General features: G+C 48.9%; 2 protein-coding genes across 7 annotated transcripts in view; one reads left to right on the top strand and one right to left on the bottom strand.

The window, feature by feature from the left end:
* Positions 1 to 6,225, top strand: part of POLE (DNA polymerase epsilon, catalytic subunit) — a 56,302-nt gene extending 50,077 nt beyond the window's left edge. Inside the window, exons 46-49 of the mRNA XM_018061450.1 lie at positions 3,294 to 3,494; positions 3,790 to 3,915; positions 4,528 to 4,617; positions 4,764 to 6,225. Of these exons, the coding sequence (XP_017916939.1) occupies positions 3,294 to 3,494; positions 3,790 to 3,915; positions 4,528 to 4,617; positions 4,764 to 4,877 (531 nt within the window). The 3' untranslated portion in view covers positions 4,878 to 6,225. The remainder of the gene's footprint in view (positions 1 to 3,293; positions 3,495 to 3,789; positions 3,916 to 4,527; positions 4,618 to 4,763) is intronic.
* On the bottom strand, positions 7,476 to 11,121 carry P2RX2 (purinergic receptor P2X 2). Of its 6 annotated transcripts, XM_018061325.1 has the most exons (12): positions 10,877 to 11,121; positions 10,408 to 10,543; positions 10,231 to 10,302; positions 10,062 to 10,137; positions 9,895 to 9,991; positions 9,636 to 9,716; positions 9,388 to 9,526; positions 8,872 to 9,002; positions 8,561 to 8,651; positions 8,377 to 8,442; positions 8,204 to 8,281; positions 7,476 to 8,011 (listed from the first exon to the last, which is right to left on the bottom strand). In XM_018061325.1, exons 1-12 carry the CDS (start codon positions 11,050 to 11,052, stop codon positions 7,907 to 7,909), a joined length of 1,248 nt encoding a protein of 415 aa, XP_017916814.1. In that variant the 5' UTR covers positions 11,053 to 11,121; the 3' UTR covers positions 7,476 to 7,906. The 6 variants fall into 6 exon arrangements, with proteins under 6 accessions (XP_017916814.1, XP_017916812.1, XP_017916813.1 ...); XM_018061323.1 differs by having other exon boundaries at positions 7,659 to 8,281; XM_018061324.1 differs by lacking the exon at positions 10,231 to 10,302 and having other exon boundaries at positions 7,659 to 8,281.

Raw genomic sequence — 16,930 nt, 5'->3', positions numbered from 1 at the left:
GAAGGGAGAGGTGTCAAAGAGTCACTCACAACTGAGTGACTAACACTTTCATATTTATGCATAAGCATATCCAATTATTCCAGCACTATTTGTTAAAAAATTAGCCTTTCTCCATGTAATTATGTTTGTGCTTTCTTCAAAGCTTAACTGGCTGTATATGTATATGCATCTGTTTCTGGGCTTATATGTCTCTCTATTCTAAAACACCACACTGTCTTAATTTCTGTAACTTTATCAATAAGTTTTAAAACCAGGTAGTGTGAATGCTTTATCTTTATTCTTTTTTTCAAATTATTTTGACTTAATTTGCCTTTCCTTACGAATTTCAAATCAGTATATCAATTTCCATTTAAAAAAAAAAAAACCTCTGTAGACTGTTGAAGGGACACCCTGAAGCAGGTTGAGAAAGTTCCTTGGTGCCTTGATAATGGTCATTTCCTGAGAGTGAGTTTGTTTTTTGGCCGCATCTTGCAGCGTGTGGTACTTAGTTCCCCAATCAGGGATCCAGTCTGTGCCCCCTGCAGTGGAAGCAGAGTCTTTTTCTTTTTTATGGATTTTTAAATTTTTTATTTGTTTTTTAATTGAAGGATAATTGCTTTACAGAATTTTGTTATTTTCCGTCAAACCTCAACATGAATCAGCCATACATGTGTCCCCTCCGTCTTGAACCTCCCTCCCATCTCCCTCCTCATCCCTCCCCTCTAGGTTGATACAGAGCCCCTGTTTGAGTTCCCTGAACCATATAGCAAATTCCCATTGGCTATCTATTTTACATATGGTAATGTAAGTTTCCATGTTATTCTCTCTGTACATCTCATCCTCTCCTCCCCTTTCCAGTTGTCCATAAGTCTGTTCTCTGTGTCTGTCTTCATTGCTGCCCTGCAGAGAAATTGTTTGGAACCATCTTTTTAGATCCATATATATGCATTACTGCTGCTGCTGCTAAGTTGCTTCAGTCATGTCTGACTCTGTGTGACCCCATAGACAGCAGCCCACATTAGTATACAATATTTATCTTTATCTTTCTAACTTAATTCACTCTGTATAATAGGCTCTAGGTTCATCCACCTCATTAGAACTGACTCAAATGTGTTCCTTTTTATGGCTGAGTGATATTCCATTGTGTATTTGTACCACAACTTCTTTATGCATTCATCTGTTGATAGACAGCTAGGTTGCTTCCATGTTCTACCTGTTGTAAACAGTGCTGCGATTGGGGTACATGTGTCTTTTTTCAATTTGATTTCCTCAGGGTGTATGCCTAGGAGTGGGATTGCTGGGTCATATGGTGATTTTATTCCTAGTTTTTTTAAGGAATCTCCATACCATCTTCCATAGTGGCTGTATCAATTTACATTCCCACCAACAGTGCAAGAGGGTTCCCTTTTCTCCACACCCTTTCCAGCATTTATTGTTTGTAAACTTTTTGATGATGGCCATTCTAACCAGTGTGAGGTCATATCTCATTGTAGTTTTGATTTGCGTTCTCTAGTAATGAGTGATATTGAGCATCTTTTCATGTTGTATGTCTTCTTTGGAGAAATGTCTATTTAGGTCTTTTTGCCACTTTTTGATTGGGTTGTTTGTTTTTCTGGTATTGAGTTCTATAAGCTGCTTGTATATTTTGGAAATTAATCCTTTGTCAGCTGTTTCATTTGCTATTTTCTCCCATTTGGAGGGTTCTTTTCACCTTGTTTATAGTTTCCTTTGCTGTGCAAAAGCTTTTAATTAGGTCCCCCTTGTTTACTTTTGCTTTTATTTCCATTACTCTAGGAGGTGGATCATAGAGGATCCTACTTTATGTCATTGAGTATTTTGCCTGTTTTCCTGTAAGAGTTTTATAGTTTCTGTTCTTATATGTAGGTCTTTAATCCATTTTGAGTTTACCTTTGTGTATGGTGTTAGAAAGTGTTTTAATTTCATTCTTTTACATGCAGCTGTCCAGTTTTCTTAGCACCACTTATTGAAGAGGCTATCTTTGCCTCAATGTATATTCTTGCTTCCTTTGTCAAAAATAAGGTACCCAGAGGGGCATGGGTTTATTTTTGGACTTCCTATTTTGTTCCACTGGTCTATATTTCTGTTTTTGGAACCACAGAGTCTTAACCACTGGACCCCCAAAGAAGTCCCATCCTGAGGGTTTTAATCAAGGATGGTTGCTGAATTTTGTTAAGGACTTTTTCTCCCTCAGTTGAAATGATCATATTGGCTTTTGTTTGTTAGTCTGTTGATATGGTGAATTGCACTGATTTTCTAGTGTTGATCCAGCCTTGCATTCTGGGGGTAAGTCCCACTTGGTCAAAATATCAGTGGGCTCAATTTGCTCTTATTTTGTTGAGGATATTTGAGTCTGTGCACATGAGAATTAGTAGTTACCTTACACAGTCTTTGTCTGGTGTTGGTACCTAGATGATGCTGGCCTTCCAAGTGAAGTTAGCAGTGTTCTCCCTCTTATGTTTTCTGGAAGATACTGTCTATAGAACAGTATTACTTCTTCCTTCATGTTTGGTAAATTCACTTTCATTTTTTTGTCTCTTAATTAAGTCCAGTGTTCTCCCTATGTAAGTGATGTGTATAATGTATATATATTTTAAACAATACTTCCCAGTAGGCCACTGATCCTCATTGTAAATATACTTTCAAATTCACCCACTTTGCTTCACATTGACCATAAACACTCCCCTCAGAGATGTGTTTTCTAAGTGGTGTTTGGTTCTGTGTTCTTGGCATTGTGCTAGGCTAGGACAGGAGCTTTAGGGCTGGGAGAGGCCTGGGGAAGATGTCGGTCCTGTCCTCTCATTTACAGACAGGAAGCTTGATGACTCCCTATGGCTCTGCCAGCACCACGGTGGGAGCCGGACCTCCCGTGTCCACACCGCGGGCTCTAACACACATGTGTGCTACAGGGACTTTCCTGGGTTGACCTGGAAATCCCTCCACCATGGAAGGCTGAAGTCAGCCCCTTTGCGTTTGAGATGGTAAAGCTCTGGTGAACTTGAGGCTGCCTGTCATTGAGGAAGAAGGAATCCCTAGCGGTGACAGGTAGAGCATGCTTTGATGTGTCCCAGACACCCCGAGGCCTGGGGGCAGCGCCTCCACACCTGTGACCCTAACTTGGGGAATCACTGGTGGGCAGGAGGCACTTCTTATCTCTGATGCTTCTAACAGGAAAAGGAAGAGTTGAGATACTTCTGAGAAACTGTAGCTTAAAGAACTGGCTGCGGGGTTTTCCGGTCCAGACAGCTGCAGGGAGGTCTGGGAGCCATCCCTGACATGGTCTCTGTTCTCGGCAGGTCCTGTCTCTGGACACCAACGTCACAAACCAGGTGAACAAGCTAAACCGAGACCTGCTGCGCCTGGTAGACGTAGGCGAGTTTTCAGAGGAGGCCCAGTTCCGAGACCCCTGCCGTTCCTACGTGCTCCCTGAGGTCATCTGCCACAACTGTAACTTCTGCCGGGACCTGGACCTGTGCAAAGACCCCTCCTTCTCTCAGGTGGGCTCCCTCAGGCCCCTTGCTGGTATAGTCAGAATATCCAGGCCTCAGCGGATCGGGGGTTCCTGCAGGGCCCCCAACCAACTCTAATGTGAATTAGAAACAAGCACCCTTTTTCAGGCCACTCAGCTGCCACATGCCAGAACCTTGTCCTGGTAATCACATGGGTGATGACAGTGGAGATGAGTGTGCCCTGGAGCTGTGACCGCAGTGGCACACTTCTCGAGAATCCCTCTGTCTCTTCTCAGCACTGGGGACCAAGGAAGGTGACCTGGCCCTTTCCCTGTCTGTCCAGGATGGGACCGTGCTGCCTCAGTGGCTCTGCTCCAACTGTCAGGCTGCCTATGACTCATCAGTCATTGAGATGGCCCTGGTGGAAGCCCTACAGAAGAAGCTGATGGCCTTTACCCTGCAGGATCTGGTGAGCAGCAGGCCTAGTGCTAGGTCTGCAACCAGTCTGACCACCCCTCCAGTAGGTGGAGGCCTCATCAGTAAGCAGTTTGCACCCATAGGAGATGAGAGGTGTGCGCAAGTCTCAAGTTGTAGCCTGATCCTCCGAGGTGATACCTCTTGGGTCAGGCCTCATCCACGGGCCCAGCTGACTTTCTTACAGCATCTGTTGGGCACCTACAGGGGCCGATTGCTGGCTTCATGGACCTTTATTCTAGGAGAGGGAGACAAACAGTAAACAAGACAAGCAAGTAATGGTCAGAGTAAAGAACTGACAGGCAGTGTGTGTGTGAAAGAGGGAAGCTTTCAGCCTTCAGTGGGGGAGTGAAGACCCAAGGGAGGTGTTGGGGTTCAGGCAGGGAACAGCTGGTGCCTGGTGTGATGGATAGGGGACCGCAGACTCAGAGTCAAAGGGAGGTATCCACAGGGAGGGTGTTGGGAAGCAATTGGCATGTTTGGATAAAACCCATATCAAGTCTCAGATTTTATTTGTAATTGAGGTGAAAAGCCTGTCTGGTGCCAAGTGACTGGCCGGCTCTGGCCTGGGGCGGGGAGGCTGTGACGGCGCCGCTTCTCCTTGCAGGTCTGCCTGAAGTGCCGGGGTGTGAAGGAGACCAACATGGCCATGTACTGCAGCTGTGCGGGGGGCTTCTCCCTCACCATCCACACTAAGGTGGGGGCTCCCGTGGACAGCCAACCCTGCCGCCCGCCCCTCGCCTCCCTCCCCCACCCCGGGCCATTTGTCCTCTCTGAGCCTCGGCCTTGCCTCCCTGTGCCTCTTCTGGGACTAGGTCTCACTATGACTGGTCGTTTCTGTAGGTCTTCATGGAACAGGTCGGAATCTTCCGGAATATCGCCCAGCACTATGGCATGTCGTACCTCAAGGAGACCCTGGATTGGCTGCAGCTTCAGAACCCCCAAGTGGGCCATTAGCAGTCTGGGCAGTGTCCCTGTCCTCTGCTCCTGTGTCCCACACCCAAGACGGGCACCCGGGAGGGCGGCCCTCGGGGAGCAGGTCACACAGCCCAGAAGCGTGAACCAGTCAGAGCAAGAAGTGGCTTCACTTCCCGGCTCTCTGGGGTTCCCTGCCTCAAGCAGGGCAGCCCTCTTCAGGCCCAGGAAGCGTCTCTAGCGAGGGGGTCCCAGGGCTGGTTTCTCACTGAATGAACACACTCTGCTGCTGCTGCACGGCCCCTTGCTGTAGCCCCAGCCCTTCCTGCCCACTCCTTTGCTGCCCTGAGGTACCCTCGGAGGTCCTCTGAGCTGAGACCCTGAAGAGGGCTGGAAGGGGCGCCTGAGTGGAGTGTGCAGCCCCGGCTTCCAGGAGTAGTGCTCTCCTACACTCCGCACTGGCAGCTTGTGGGCCGTGTCCCAGGGATCCTGACTGAACCCGCGGTCACCTGGGCGTCTCTCATTCACTGAGTTCTGGGGCTTGGGCTCCTCTGTCTGGAGACTCAGGGTCAGAGTGAGGTCTGCTGGGATGTTTGTGTATGGCGCAGTCACCTCGTCAACAGCAGCAAGACTGGGCTGGGGGCACAAAGGCTGGGTAGGGGGCGGGGCTCAGCCACGGAGGGGCCCAGCACCTCCCCCTCTGCACCTGCGGTGCGGGGACCACTGCAGCAGGAGGCCTGGGGCCCCAGAGGGGATGAGGCACACCATCGTCGCAGACTCTGACAGCATATTCAGCACCTGGATTCTCGAAAAGTATTTCTTCATGTGCAACACAAGGTTCTTTGCTTCAGCTCTGAGCGGTGGGGGAAGAGGATGGAGAAAAGGGCAACAGAAATGCTATCAGGATGGAGGCCACTGTGTTCTTGCCTCAACCTCAGGTCAGTCCGAGACCTCTGACCCCACGGGCCTGCCCGGCCTCTGACTGCCTGAGGCAAAGGGTCCTTGGTCTGTGCCGCCTTTAAAAGGTGACACCATCAGCTTGTTCAGGGCCCTGTTGCTTCACAAGGATGTGGGCCATGCTGTTTTCCCCTCCAGGACGGAGCTGGGTTGGAGAGTCTGCCTGCCAGCAGCCCGGGGAACCCTCTGCTGAGCAGGAGTTGCTTCCTCTGTTCCTCTAGCAACCCCAGAACATAAGACTGCCTGCCTGCACCTCATTTTTAACTAAATGTGACTGAAAGCAGAAGAAAACCAGTCAAGTTGGCAAGCACATTAAATGTAAATCATAAACTCAGAAACCCACACGGGTGGGCAGTAGAAGCCGCACTGTTGGCTCTGGAGCCTGGTGTAGCTTTGTCCCTGTTGCCTGATTTACACTTTGACTTCTACATTTCCTTAGTCTTTACTGTGTGTGTGTGCATGCTCGCGCCTGGGTATCTGGAAGGAAGGATAGTAACTGACGTCTGTCCGGCTAGGTTTGTCAGCTGGGTACTGCTGTTGCCCACTGGCACGTCCAGGTCCAGTGACTGCAGGAAACTTGACTCTGCTTGGAAGGTGATGGCGCCCGGCAGCCCCCAGATGGAGATCAAATCAAATTAGGGCTGGGTGGGGGAGGAGGACTAACCAGCCTTCCTGGAAACAGAGCCAGAGAAGTCCCAGGGGAGCACAGAGGAGTGAGGAGCTGGGACTGTGTGGCTCACCCTCTCCCTGCAGCAGGGCGGGGGCACCACAGCTCCCAGTGGTTCCCTCAGAGGCCAGCTTTGGGGCTGGGGGTATTTGGGGGTGGTGGAGGTCCCAGGGTCACTCTCATGGTGGGGGATGGGAAACCTGAGCCCCTGGCCTGAATTCTTGAGCTACAGCCCAACCCCAACTGGAAAAGCCAGTTTCTCTAAAACTAGAGCTGGATCTCTGAGCATCTGAGTGGCCGATGGAGCTGACATCACAGGCACAGGAGGATCTTCAGGGGTGAGGGGGCTTCTTGGAGAGTTGCTGGCTCCAGTGAGTGGTGCTGGTCCAGTCAGCAAGTGGGAAGACCAGCTCTGACCTTGGTTGTGACAGGGTCGCTGGTGAAACGATCTGTGGGAGGCACTGTGCCTCCTCAGACCTGTGCACTGGTCGTTGCCGTTGCTGGGGAAACTGAAACCGCCATCTGGCCAAGTTGGGTCAGAGCTGCTGAGTGGAGTGACCATTGTAGCATCCAAGGCCATAACCAGATTATCCATAGGCCTGATCCGGCTGATGCCGGCTGTTCCACCCTCGCCCTGCTGCTGTGTCCACTCCTGTCCCCCGTCCCCATTTTAAGTAGAGCCTCGGGTTCTGGGTGGGCATTTTGGTGTCAGCCTAAGCTTTTGTTATCCTTGGGAACAGTTCCCATTGCCCGCCTCCTGGCTTTCTTCCTCTAGATGTACCACCCTTTTCCCACTATTTTGAGGTTTGGGGTCTGGGGTGATGCCTACAGGAAGCTGAAGGACAGCTGTTGGGATGCACTCAGCCTACGTGTCCCCCACCACTGGTCCCCCCGTGAGACCTGATTGTAACCTGACTGGATTTGGGGGCAGATGATCCACACTCTGCGCCCAGGCTGGCTGGGGGAAGATGAGGACCAAGCACACCCACTGCCCACCAGGTGCGGACCTGCCATGGTGTGTTTGTCAAGAGCCTCAAGCTGCTTCTCCCCCGAAGATGAGGCTAGAAGGTTCTGGTCACAGTTTTATTGGACAGTGGATGCGTGATTTCTTAGCTGTGAGGCAAGCAGAAGGTCTGGGTAGGGCTGGGTGGGTGGGCAGGAGCAAAGAGCCTGGGAGGAAGGCAGCTAGGGAGGAGGTGGGGACTTGCCGCTACAGTTGGGGGCTAAGATGGAGCAGGAGTCGTCATCCCATTCATGTCACCCCACGGTCTAGTTGCATGGGGACCCTTTGGCTGCTGGTTTTGCTGAGGTGTATGGGCAGGGCCCATGTCCATGGTCCCAGCTGTGCTGCCCTGGAGAGCCAGGGGCTGTGCTGGGGCCTCAGATGTCAGAGGTCCCTGACACGCCTGGGGCCTTAAGTGCAGTGTGGCAGAAGATGGAAGTAGGCTCAGAGCTGGGCCAAACCTCGGGCATCTGTGAGCACGCAGTCCTGTTGGGAAGACTCGGAGGCGCAAATCCCTGGTCCCGCACCCCGCTCGGGAGCATCCACCATCTGCTCAGATGGGGCAGAGGTGGGGCAAGGCCATGGGGGTGGGACAGCCCGGGCCTGGCTCTGCCCCTCACTCTGCAGTTGGCCAGCCTGGCCTGGGTCTGGAGAGCAGGGATAGGGTGGGGCAGGGGCCTGGCCCAAGACAAGGGCCAGGGTCACAGGCCAGCTGCCTGAGGAGTGACTTGGAGTACACACCTTGTCAAATTTCTTATGGCTGTAGACCTTGTTTTTGTTCATGAATGTTAGCAAGATCCAGTCGCACAGGAAGGAGCCCTGAGGCCAGCAAGACAGATGCATGAGGGCCTGGCACCTGCCCCCCACCTCGCCCCGGCACACACCCATCCCCAACCCCAGTGTGCTTTTCTTACCACCCCAATGGAGGTCAGCGCTGTGGCCAGGTTAATGATGGTGGGAATCAGGCTGAACTTCCCCGCCTGGGGGCAAAGGCACTACCTTAGATAGGAGTGGGGCCCAAGGGAGGCGTGGGTTGTGGTAGGGGAGACCAAGACTGGGTCAGCCCAGATCCCATGTAAGCAGGGTGGGCTGGCCTACCTGTCCGTGCACGATGACATCAATGCGGATCCCATAGGCTTTGATGAGTGTGCGGGTAATGCTGCCATTTATTTTGTAATACTTGGCAAACCTAGGGCAGAATGACCCAGAAGCACGTCAGCACCTAGGATGGGATGACCCGGGTGCAAGAGCGCTCGGAAGCATGGCAGCGGGGTGTGCCCATTGCCCAATGGGGTGGCTCCAAGACCATCAACTGCTGGCATCCCTGGGTCTTGAGGCACCTGCCCTGTTGGTCCTCAGACCTCCATAGCCAGGGCAGACAAGGAGCCAGCATCCGAAGGCCAAGATACCTGAAGTTGTAGCCAGATGAGGCTGGGATGTGCTTGGGGTCCAGCCTCCGGAAGGAGTATTTGGGGTTGCACTCTGACGCTGAAAGGTCCAGGTCACAGTCCCAGTTGATAATGACCCCGATGACACCACCCTGCCCAGAAGTGGACACAGGAGACGGGTCAGGACGGGCTCACAGGGGACATTCAACAGCCCTGGGGTCCTACTGAGGTTGCCCATGGGGTGCATATTCTGGGCACCCCAGGCAGCTCAGGGCAACTCTGGGGAGGGGGGTTTATTGAGTGCCCTGCTTCCAAGGCACAAGGGGTGCCAGCAGCCAACTGTGACCAGGAGTCAATAATTTAGCAGCAGCCACACACCCAGATGGGTCAGCTGATCTTGTTTCTTTTTCCTCTACCCGAGCAGGGCTGGGGCTGGCCAAAATGAAAAGGGACTGCCCTGTAACAAGACCCTTTGTATGCAGGTGACAGCCAGCACCTGGCCAGACAATTGTCCTGCCCGCTCTCGGGCACCCTCACCGTGTGTGCCAGCTCTGTGAAGTTCTCCTCTGCCTGCTCCACGATGTACCCCAGCTTGAAAATGGGGCAGTAGAGGTCAGAGACCTCATGGAATGTGCAGTGCTTCAGGTAGCCACCCTTCCGGTTCTCAATGTTGCCCCTAAGGACAAGGCCCACTGGCATCAGATGCTGAGAAGCCATGCACCCCCAAACAACACATTCCAAGAGGCAACTCCCACCCCTTGTCACCACACCCTAATGGCTCTTACTTGGAGAACTGGAATTTGGGGTAGTGGATGCTGTTCTTGATGAGGATGGTGAAATTGGGGGCCATCGTACCGAGAAATTGGCTGAGGAGGCAGACTGGGTGTGTTTAGTCTCCCTTCCCTTCCAAAGCCTCTCCCAGCCTCCCAGCTGCTCTGTCCTTCCCTTCCCCCTCCCCCAACACATCCCAACTCCCCTGGTCAGTGAGGAGAAAGGAACGAAGAAGTTTGGTCCCAGGTGGGTGGGGTCACCGGGCGCGCACACCTGACTGAGGCCCCGTCTTCCACCGGGCACCAGGCGGACACCTCGCAGGTCTTGGAGGACCCGTGGTAATAAGGTACGCAGCGCCCAGTCCGCAGGCCTGCGGGCAGACGCGCGCTCAGGTGGCGAGGGGCGCGGCTCGCCCCCACCCCCAGTTGGCGCACACTGACCGTTTCCCAGCATGTCCAGCTGCCCAGCCACACAGTCCTCGTCCGAGTCGCAGGTGGCGTTGCTGACCCTCATACTCTAGGGAAAAGACCGCCTGCTCAGGAGCTGGACAGGCGCAGCTGACCAGGCAGGGCCCCTCCCATCCCAGCTCTGCTTTCGACGCAGCCTCACCTCGGCGCATGTTCCGAGGGTCTGGAAGGGGGTGACCTCAATCCTGGTGATGATGCTGAACACGCTGCCTCCCTGGGCTCAGAAAGAAGGGACGGTAGGCCGGCGGGGACAGCTCGGCCACCGATCAGTCCTACCCTCAGGGTGCGCGGGGTGCAGGGCGGGGCCCGGGTTGCGCACCTCCGGTGGTTTCACGTACTCCTCCACGTCCCACACTTTGTGTTCGGACAAGGTGATGCCCTTGACCTTGGTGATAACGGAGCTCTCGGGGCCCGTTTCGCTGTCCTGGTAGCTCTTCTGCACGATGAACACGTACCTGTGCGGACGGGCAGGGCCGACTCTCGGGACGATCCTGGGACAGGACTGGGACGTCTCCCATGCCGAATGAGCTCGACTCCGGCGGGAACGAGGCTGCGTCACCGCCCCTCAAGGGCTGGGTAGGCTCTGCGGGGGCCCGAGGGGCCAGCCCGCGTTCTCCACCCCCTGCGACCCGTTCTCCCTGCTCAGAGCCCAGAGCTGCCCCTCCAACCTGGGACTTCAGAGCAGCCTTAGCCTCGAGCACTCCCCACCCTCGTGAACCCGCCAGACATCCCCTCCCGCCGGACGCCCCAGGCGCCCCCTCCCCGCGCCCGGCCCCGTGCACACCCACCACACGAAGTAGAGCAGGATGAGCAGCTGCACCGCGCGGTACACGATGCCCAAACGCCGGTTCTTCACCACGATCACCTTGGGCGTCTCGTAGTCCCAGAACGCGGACCAGCAGCTCCGGGCCAGGCGTCGGGCCGCGGCCGCCCCCGTTGGGGGCTTGGGCTCGGCGGCCGCCATGGCCCGCAGCTCGACAGGGCTGGGAGCAAGGGCTGGGGGGCTCCCGCGCACCGCCTCCTGGGCGTGGCCTCGGGCGCCCCGCCCTATCCCGCCTCTCCCTGCTCCCGATCAGTCCCTTAGCAGCCCCGGCGCGGGGCGGAGACGCCCAGCGCACCTGGCAGGTGTCACCACGTGGGACCCCGAGCCGGCAGAGCCCGGGTCGCGGCAGCCTTCGGCCCCAGACCGCTCAGAGAGGGCGTGGAGACGGACCAAGCCCTCGCGTCCCTCGGAAATCAGACACTTAAGACGCGGGAGGAAGCCGCCCGAGCATGGCCCGCCTCCTCGGCTTCTCCACTGGTGTCGAATGTGCAGCGCGCATTAAGCCCGAATTTCTTTAAAAATAAATATATGTATATTTTCCCCAATGTTCCTGAGATACAATTGGCACGTGAAGTAGAGTTCAAGGTGTACAAGGAGATAATTTCCCAAGGGCAACCCTTGATTCGCGCCCTCGGTTCTCCGCAGCTCGGCAAAGACACCCCGGCTTCCAGGGTTCACATAAAAATCTGGATTTCTTTCTTTCCCCAGTCTTCTTGCTTTTATCTACAGACACACCTCGGCGCTGTTCGGTTCTAGCCTCTTCCTCCACCCAAGCGCCCAGCCTCGTTTCTCACAAGGATTTCGGCAATAACTTGACACCAGGTTTCTATCCATTTCCGCGACTCTGTTGTGCTTTGTTTTTGTTTTCACTTTTTGTATCTCTACCCTCACTTCATTAGTTTGGAACAAATCTCAGATATCATAGTGTTTCACAAACGATAAAGGTCACATTTGAGATGAAATTCACTCAGCATTCAATTAACCGTTTTAATGAACAATTTGTTGAAATTTAGTCCATTCACAATAGTTTGCAACTACCATCATCTACGTCCAAAACATTTTCATCATCACCAAATAAAACCCATGCTTAACAAGAACTTCCTATTCCCCTCTCCTCCCACATACTGGCAACCACCAATATACCTTGTCTCTCTAGGATTTACGTGTTTTGGATATTTCAAGTAATGGACTAAGAATCTTTGCCTTTTTTGTGTCTGACTTCTTTCATTAGCATAATGATTTCAAAGTCCATCTGGGTTGTAGCATGTGCCAGCACTCCATTCCCTTTTATTGCAAAATAATATTGTATTGTATGGGTATTCCACAATTTATCTATTCACCCACCAATAGAGGTTTGAGTTTTTGATTTTATATTTTGTCTAGTGTGACTAGTGCTGCTATGAACATCTGTGTACAAGTATTTGAACACCTACATTCAATTCTTTGGCATATATACTTAGGAGTGGAATTTCTTTTTTCATGGTAATTCTGTTCTGTATTTAACTTTTTTAAAGAACCGCCAAAATGTCTCCCAAACAGCTGGGCCATTTTACATTCCAGTTAGCAATATACAAGGATTCCAATTTCTGCACATTCTTGTAAACACTTGTTATTTTCCACTCACTTTGAATTGCCATCCTACTGGGTGAAATTATATAATTTATTTGGATTAATGTCTGTTCAAGTCCCTTGCCCATTTTTCAGTTGGATTGCCTTTTCATTATTCAGTTGTAAGAATTCCTTATGTATTCTGGATAGTAGACCCCTATCAGATATATGATTTTCAAATATTTTCTCCCATTATTAATTGTCTTTTCACTTTATTGGTGATGACCTTTGATGTACAAAAGTCTTTAATTTTGATGAAGTCCAATTTATCCTTTTTTTTCTTTTCTTTTGCTTTTGAAGTCATTTCTAAGAATCCATTGCCAAATGCAAGGTCATGAAATTTTGCCCCTCTTTTCTTTTAAGAGTTTTATGATTTTAGACATTATATTTAGGTTATTGATCCATTTTGAGTTAACTTTTGCATACAATGTGAGCTAGGGGCTCCAACTTCATTCTTCTGCATGTGAATATCTGGTTGTTCCTGCACCATTTGTTAAAGAAACTATTCTCTACCTACTGAGAGTCTAGCACCTGTGTGGAAAATCAATTGTCTATAGACATAGACAATTTATTGAAGACAGGAGGATTGAAGACAACGATTGAGGGCAGGAAGAGAAGGGGATGACAGAGGATGAGATGCTTGGATGGCATCACTGACTCAATGGGCATGAGTTTGAGCAAGCTCTGGGAGTTGGTGATGGACAGGGAATACTGGCGTGCTGCGGTCCATGGTCTCCACAAAGAGTCGGACATGACTGAGCGACTGAACTGAACTGATAGGCATAGAATTTATTTTGGTCTTTCTGTCTATTCTATTCCATTGTTCTATCTGTATGTCCTATGCCAGCACCACATTGTTTTGATAACTATAGCTTTATAGGAAAACTGGAAAATGTGAATCCTCCAACTTTGTTCTTCTTTCTCAATATTGTTTTGGTTATTCAGTGCCCCTTGCAATACCATATGGATTTAAGGATCAGTAGTACCATTTCTGCAGAAAAGACCATTGTAATCTTGATAGTGATTGCATTGAATCTAGTTTGCTCTGAGTAGTATCTTAGCAATATTAAGTTTTCCGATACATGAACATGGAATGTCATTCCACTTATCTACATCTTCTTTCATTCCTTTAAGCAATATTTTGTCATTTTAAAAACTCTTTCACTTCCTGGTTAAATCTATTCCTGTGTAATTTTTTTGGATGCTACTTTAAGGGAATGATTTTCTTAATTTCTTAATTGTTCCTTGATGGTGTGTAGAAACACAACTGATTTTTGTGGGTTGATCTTCTATCCTGAAAATTTGCTGAACTCATTTATTAGTTCTACTAGTTTTCTTGTGGATTCTTTGGTATTTTCTGTATATAAGATCCTATTTTAAAATGGATAACCAACAAGGACCAACTGTATAGCACAGGGAACTCTGCTCAATGTTATGTGGCAGCCTGGATGGGAGGGGAGTTTAGGGGAGAATGGATCCTGAGTCCCTTTGCTGTTCACCTGAAATTATCACAACATTGGTAATTGGCTATATGCCAATACACAATAAAAAGTTTAAAAAATGACCCTATCGTCTACAAACAGACTTTTCTTCTTTTCTGACTTGGAGGCCTTTTATTTTTATTGTCTGATCTTTCAGGCTAGAACTTCCAACACAGTGTGGATGGCAGTGGTGAAAGCAGGCATCCTGTTTTCTTCCTGATGCAAGGGGAAAAACTTTCACTCTTTCACCATTGAGTGTGATGTTAGGTGTGGCTTCTTCATAAATGCCTTTTATCATGTCGGGAAAGTTCCTGCCTTTTACCACTTCTCTGATTGTTATCATGAAAGAATGTTGGATTTTGTAAGAAAAATTTTTTCTGCATCAGTTGAGATAATCATCTGCTTTTTACCCTGAATGCTATTAATGTGTAAATTGTACTGACTAACTTTCATTGCCAAATTACTCTTGCATTTTTAGAATAATTCCCACTTGGTCATGGTGTATGATCCTTATAATATGCTGTTGGATTTTTTTATTGAGGATTTTTGCATCTATATCCATGAGAAATATTTGTCTGTAGTTTTCTTTCCTTGTAGGTCTTTGGTATCAGTGTAATACTGGCCTCATAGAATGAATTAGTATGTGTTCCTTCCCCCTCAATTTCTTTAGAAAAGGTTGAGAAGGATTGGTGTTAATTCTTCTTTAAACATTAACTTTTAAAAGTTAGAAAAGAAAGGAACAGATCCCAACTCATCCTACAAAGCTAGTATTACTTTCTGGGAAAAAAAGGAAGACATGACAAGAACAGACTAATTCCTTAAAATATAGATGAAAAAATTTTCAAAAACTAGTAAACCAATAGTTAATTTAATATCCAAAATTTAATAATGTCTTTATTATGTGAAATTAGATTCCCTCTATGCCCCATTTTCTGGAGGTTTTTTTTAAATCATAAATGGATGTTGAATTTTCTCAAAAGCTTTTTCTGCAGCTACTGAAATGATCATATGATTTTTATCCTTCAGTTTGTTGATGTGGTGGATCACATTGATTGATTTGTGCATACTGAGAAACCTTTGCATCCCTGGGGTAAATCCCACTTGATGGTGGTGTACAATCCTTTTAATGTGTTGTTGGATTCTGTTTGCTAGTATTTTGCTGAGGATTTTTGCATATATGTTAATCAGAGATATTGGCCTATAATTTTTTTGTATTTTTTTGGTGATATCTTTGTCTGATTTTTATTTCAGGGTGATGGTAGCCTCATAGAATAAACTTAAGAGTGTTCCTCGTTCTGCAATTTTTTGAATTTAACAGAAATAGTTGTTAGCTCATCTCTGTGAGGCTATCAGGCCCTGGAAGATTTTAATCACTAGTTGTGATTAAATAATTCACAAGTTTTAATTTTGTTCCTTGTGATCTCTCTGTTCATATTTTCTATTTCTTCCTGATTCAGTTTTGGAAGGTTGTACTTTGCTAAGAATTTGTCCATTGCTTCCAGGTTGTCCATTTTATTGGTGTGTAATTGCTTGTAGTATTCTTTTATGATCCATTGTATTTCTGCAGTGTCAGTTTAACTTCTTTTTCATTTCTAATTTTATTGATTTGAGTCCTGTCTCTTTTTTATTGATGAGTCTAACTAAAAGTTTATCAATTTTGTTTATCTTCTCAACAAACAAGCTTTTATTTGATTTGATTTTTGCTATCACTTTATTTCTATTTCATTTATTTTTGCTCTGATCTTTATGATTTATTTCCTTCTATTAGCTTTGGGTTTTGTTTGTTCTTCTTTGTCTTGTTGCTTTAGGTGTAAGGGTAGTTTGCGTGAGATTTTTCTTTTTCCTTGAAGCAGGACTGTATTGCTATAAATTTTTACTTAGAAATGTTTTGCTGCATCTCAGAGGTTAGCTGCATTCCATAAATTTAAAGTAGTCACAGCTGATATAAGCTAGTCTAAGCTGAACTAAACTGATCTAAGCCAGTTCAAACCAGCCTAAAATTGAAATTGGTCTAAATCAGATCAAACCAGCCTAATCCAGATCAAACCAGTCTAAACTGGACCAGACTGGTATAAGTTCAGACTGGTCTAAAGCAGTCCAAACGGATCTCCCCCTGGGATTCTGGTTGATATGTGTTTGCTTCAGTCAACAATCGTGTCAATTTGTCGCTTGATAGAGGGGCTGCCCGTGCTGCCTTAGTCAGCTTCCCCTCACAGACAGCTTCCTGTCATTTCATCCTTGACTCTGCATGTCCCCTTGCCTCACTGAGATGTCCCACATGTCACAGTCACTGTTGTTCCTCACCCTGAAGTGGACTGCTTCTTCCTGGCAGTGAGAATCTCTGGAGGGGTGAGTTGTGTGGACAGCTCCAACCTTAACACCAACAGCAATGAGCAGGACCTGGCCAGCACGGCCATGTAGTCAGGGTGGGCAGAGTGGGCGAAGATATTTGAGACCAGAAAAGTACACAGTACACAGTTCAGTGGTGCACAGTACAACCAGAAGATGAGGGGACGGTGAGGTTCCCTAGCGGTCCAATATCCTGAGAGAAGACTGTAGCATTGGCGAAGGCAGAGACTTTGAGGCAGATGGAGAGAAATGTGAAAAGTGGGTCTTGAGTGTGAATCAAGTATAGTGAAGGCAATCTAAGAGGAAAGCAAGTTGAGGAAAGAAGAGCAACACACAGAAGTTGGAGAGTACAAACAAAACACCTCGGGGTGCATGTGGACAGGGTCACATCAGAGGGAGGCTGGAGGTGAAGAGGGCAGAAGAGGGAACACCATGACAGCAGAGGTATTTCCAGGTTCCCAGCTGAGGAAGCCACAGCCTCATCCAGTCTGCCACCTGGGGAGTAATGAGGATAAGTTAGCTGCATGTGTACGCTAAGTCGCTTCAGTTGTGTTCCACTCTTTCCAACCCTACGGTGTCTG

Source organism: Capra hircus, chromosome 17 (assembly GCF_001704415.2).
Source record: "Capra hircus breed San Clemente chromosome 17, ASM170441v1, whole genome shotgun sequence".
Lineage (NCBI taxonomy): Eukaryota > Metazoa > Chordata > Mammalia > Artiodactyla > Bovidae > Capra > Capra hircus.
Note: the sequence above shows the minus strand (reverse complement) of the source record. Positions and strands in the feature narration are given on the sequence as shown.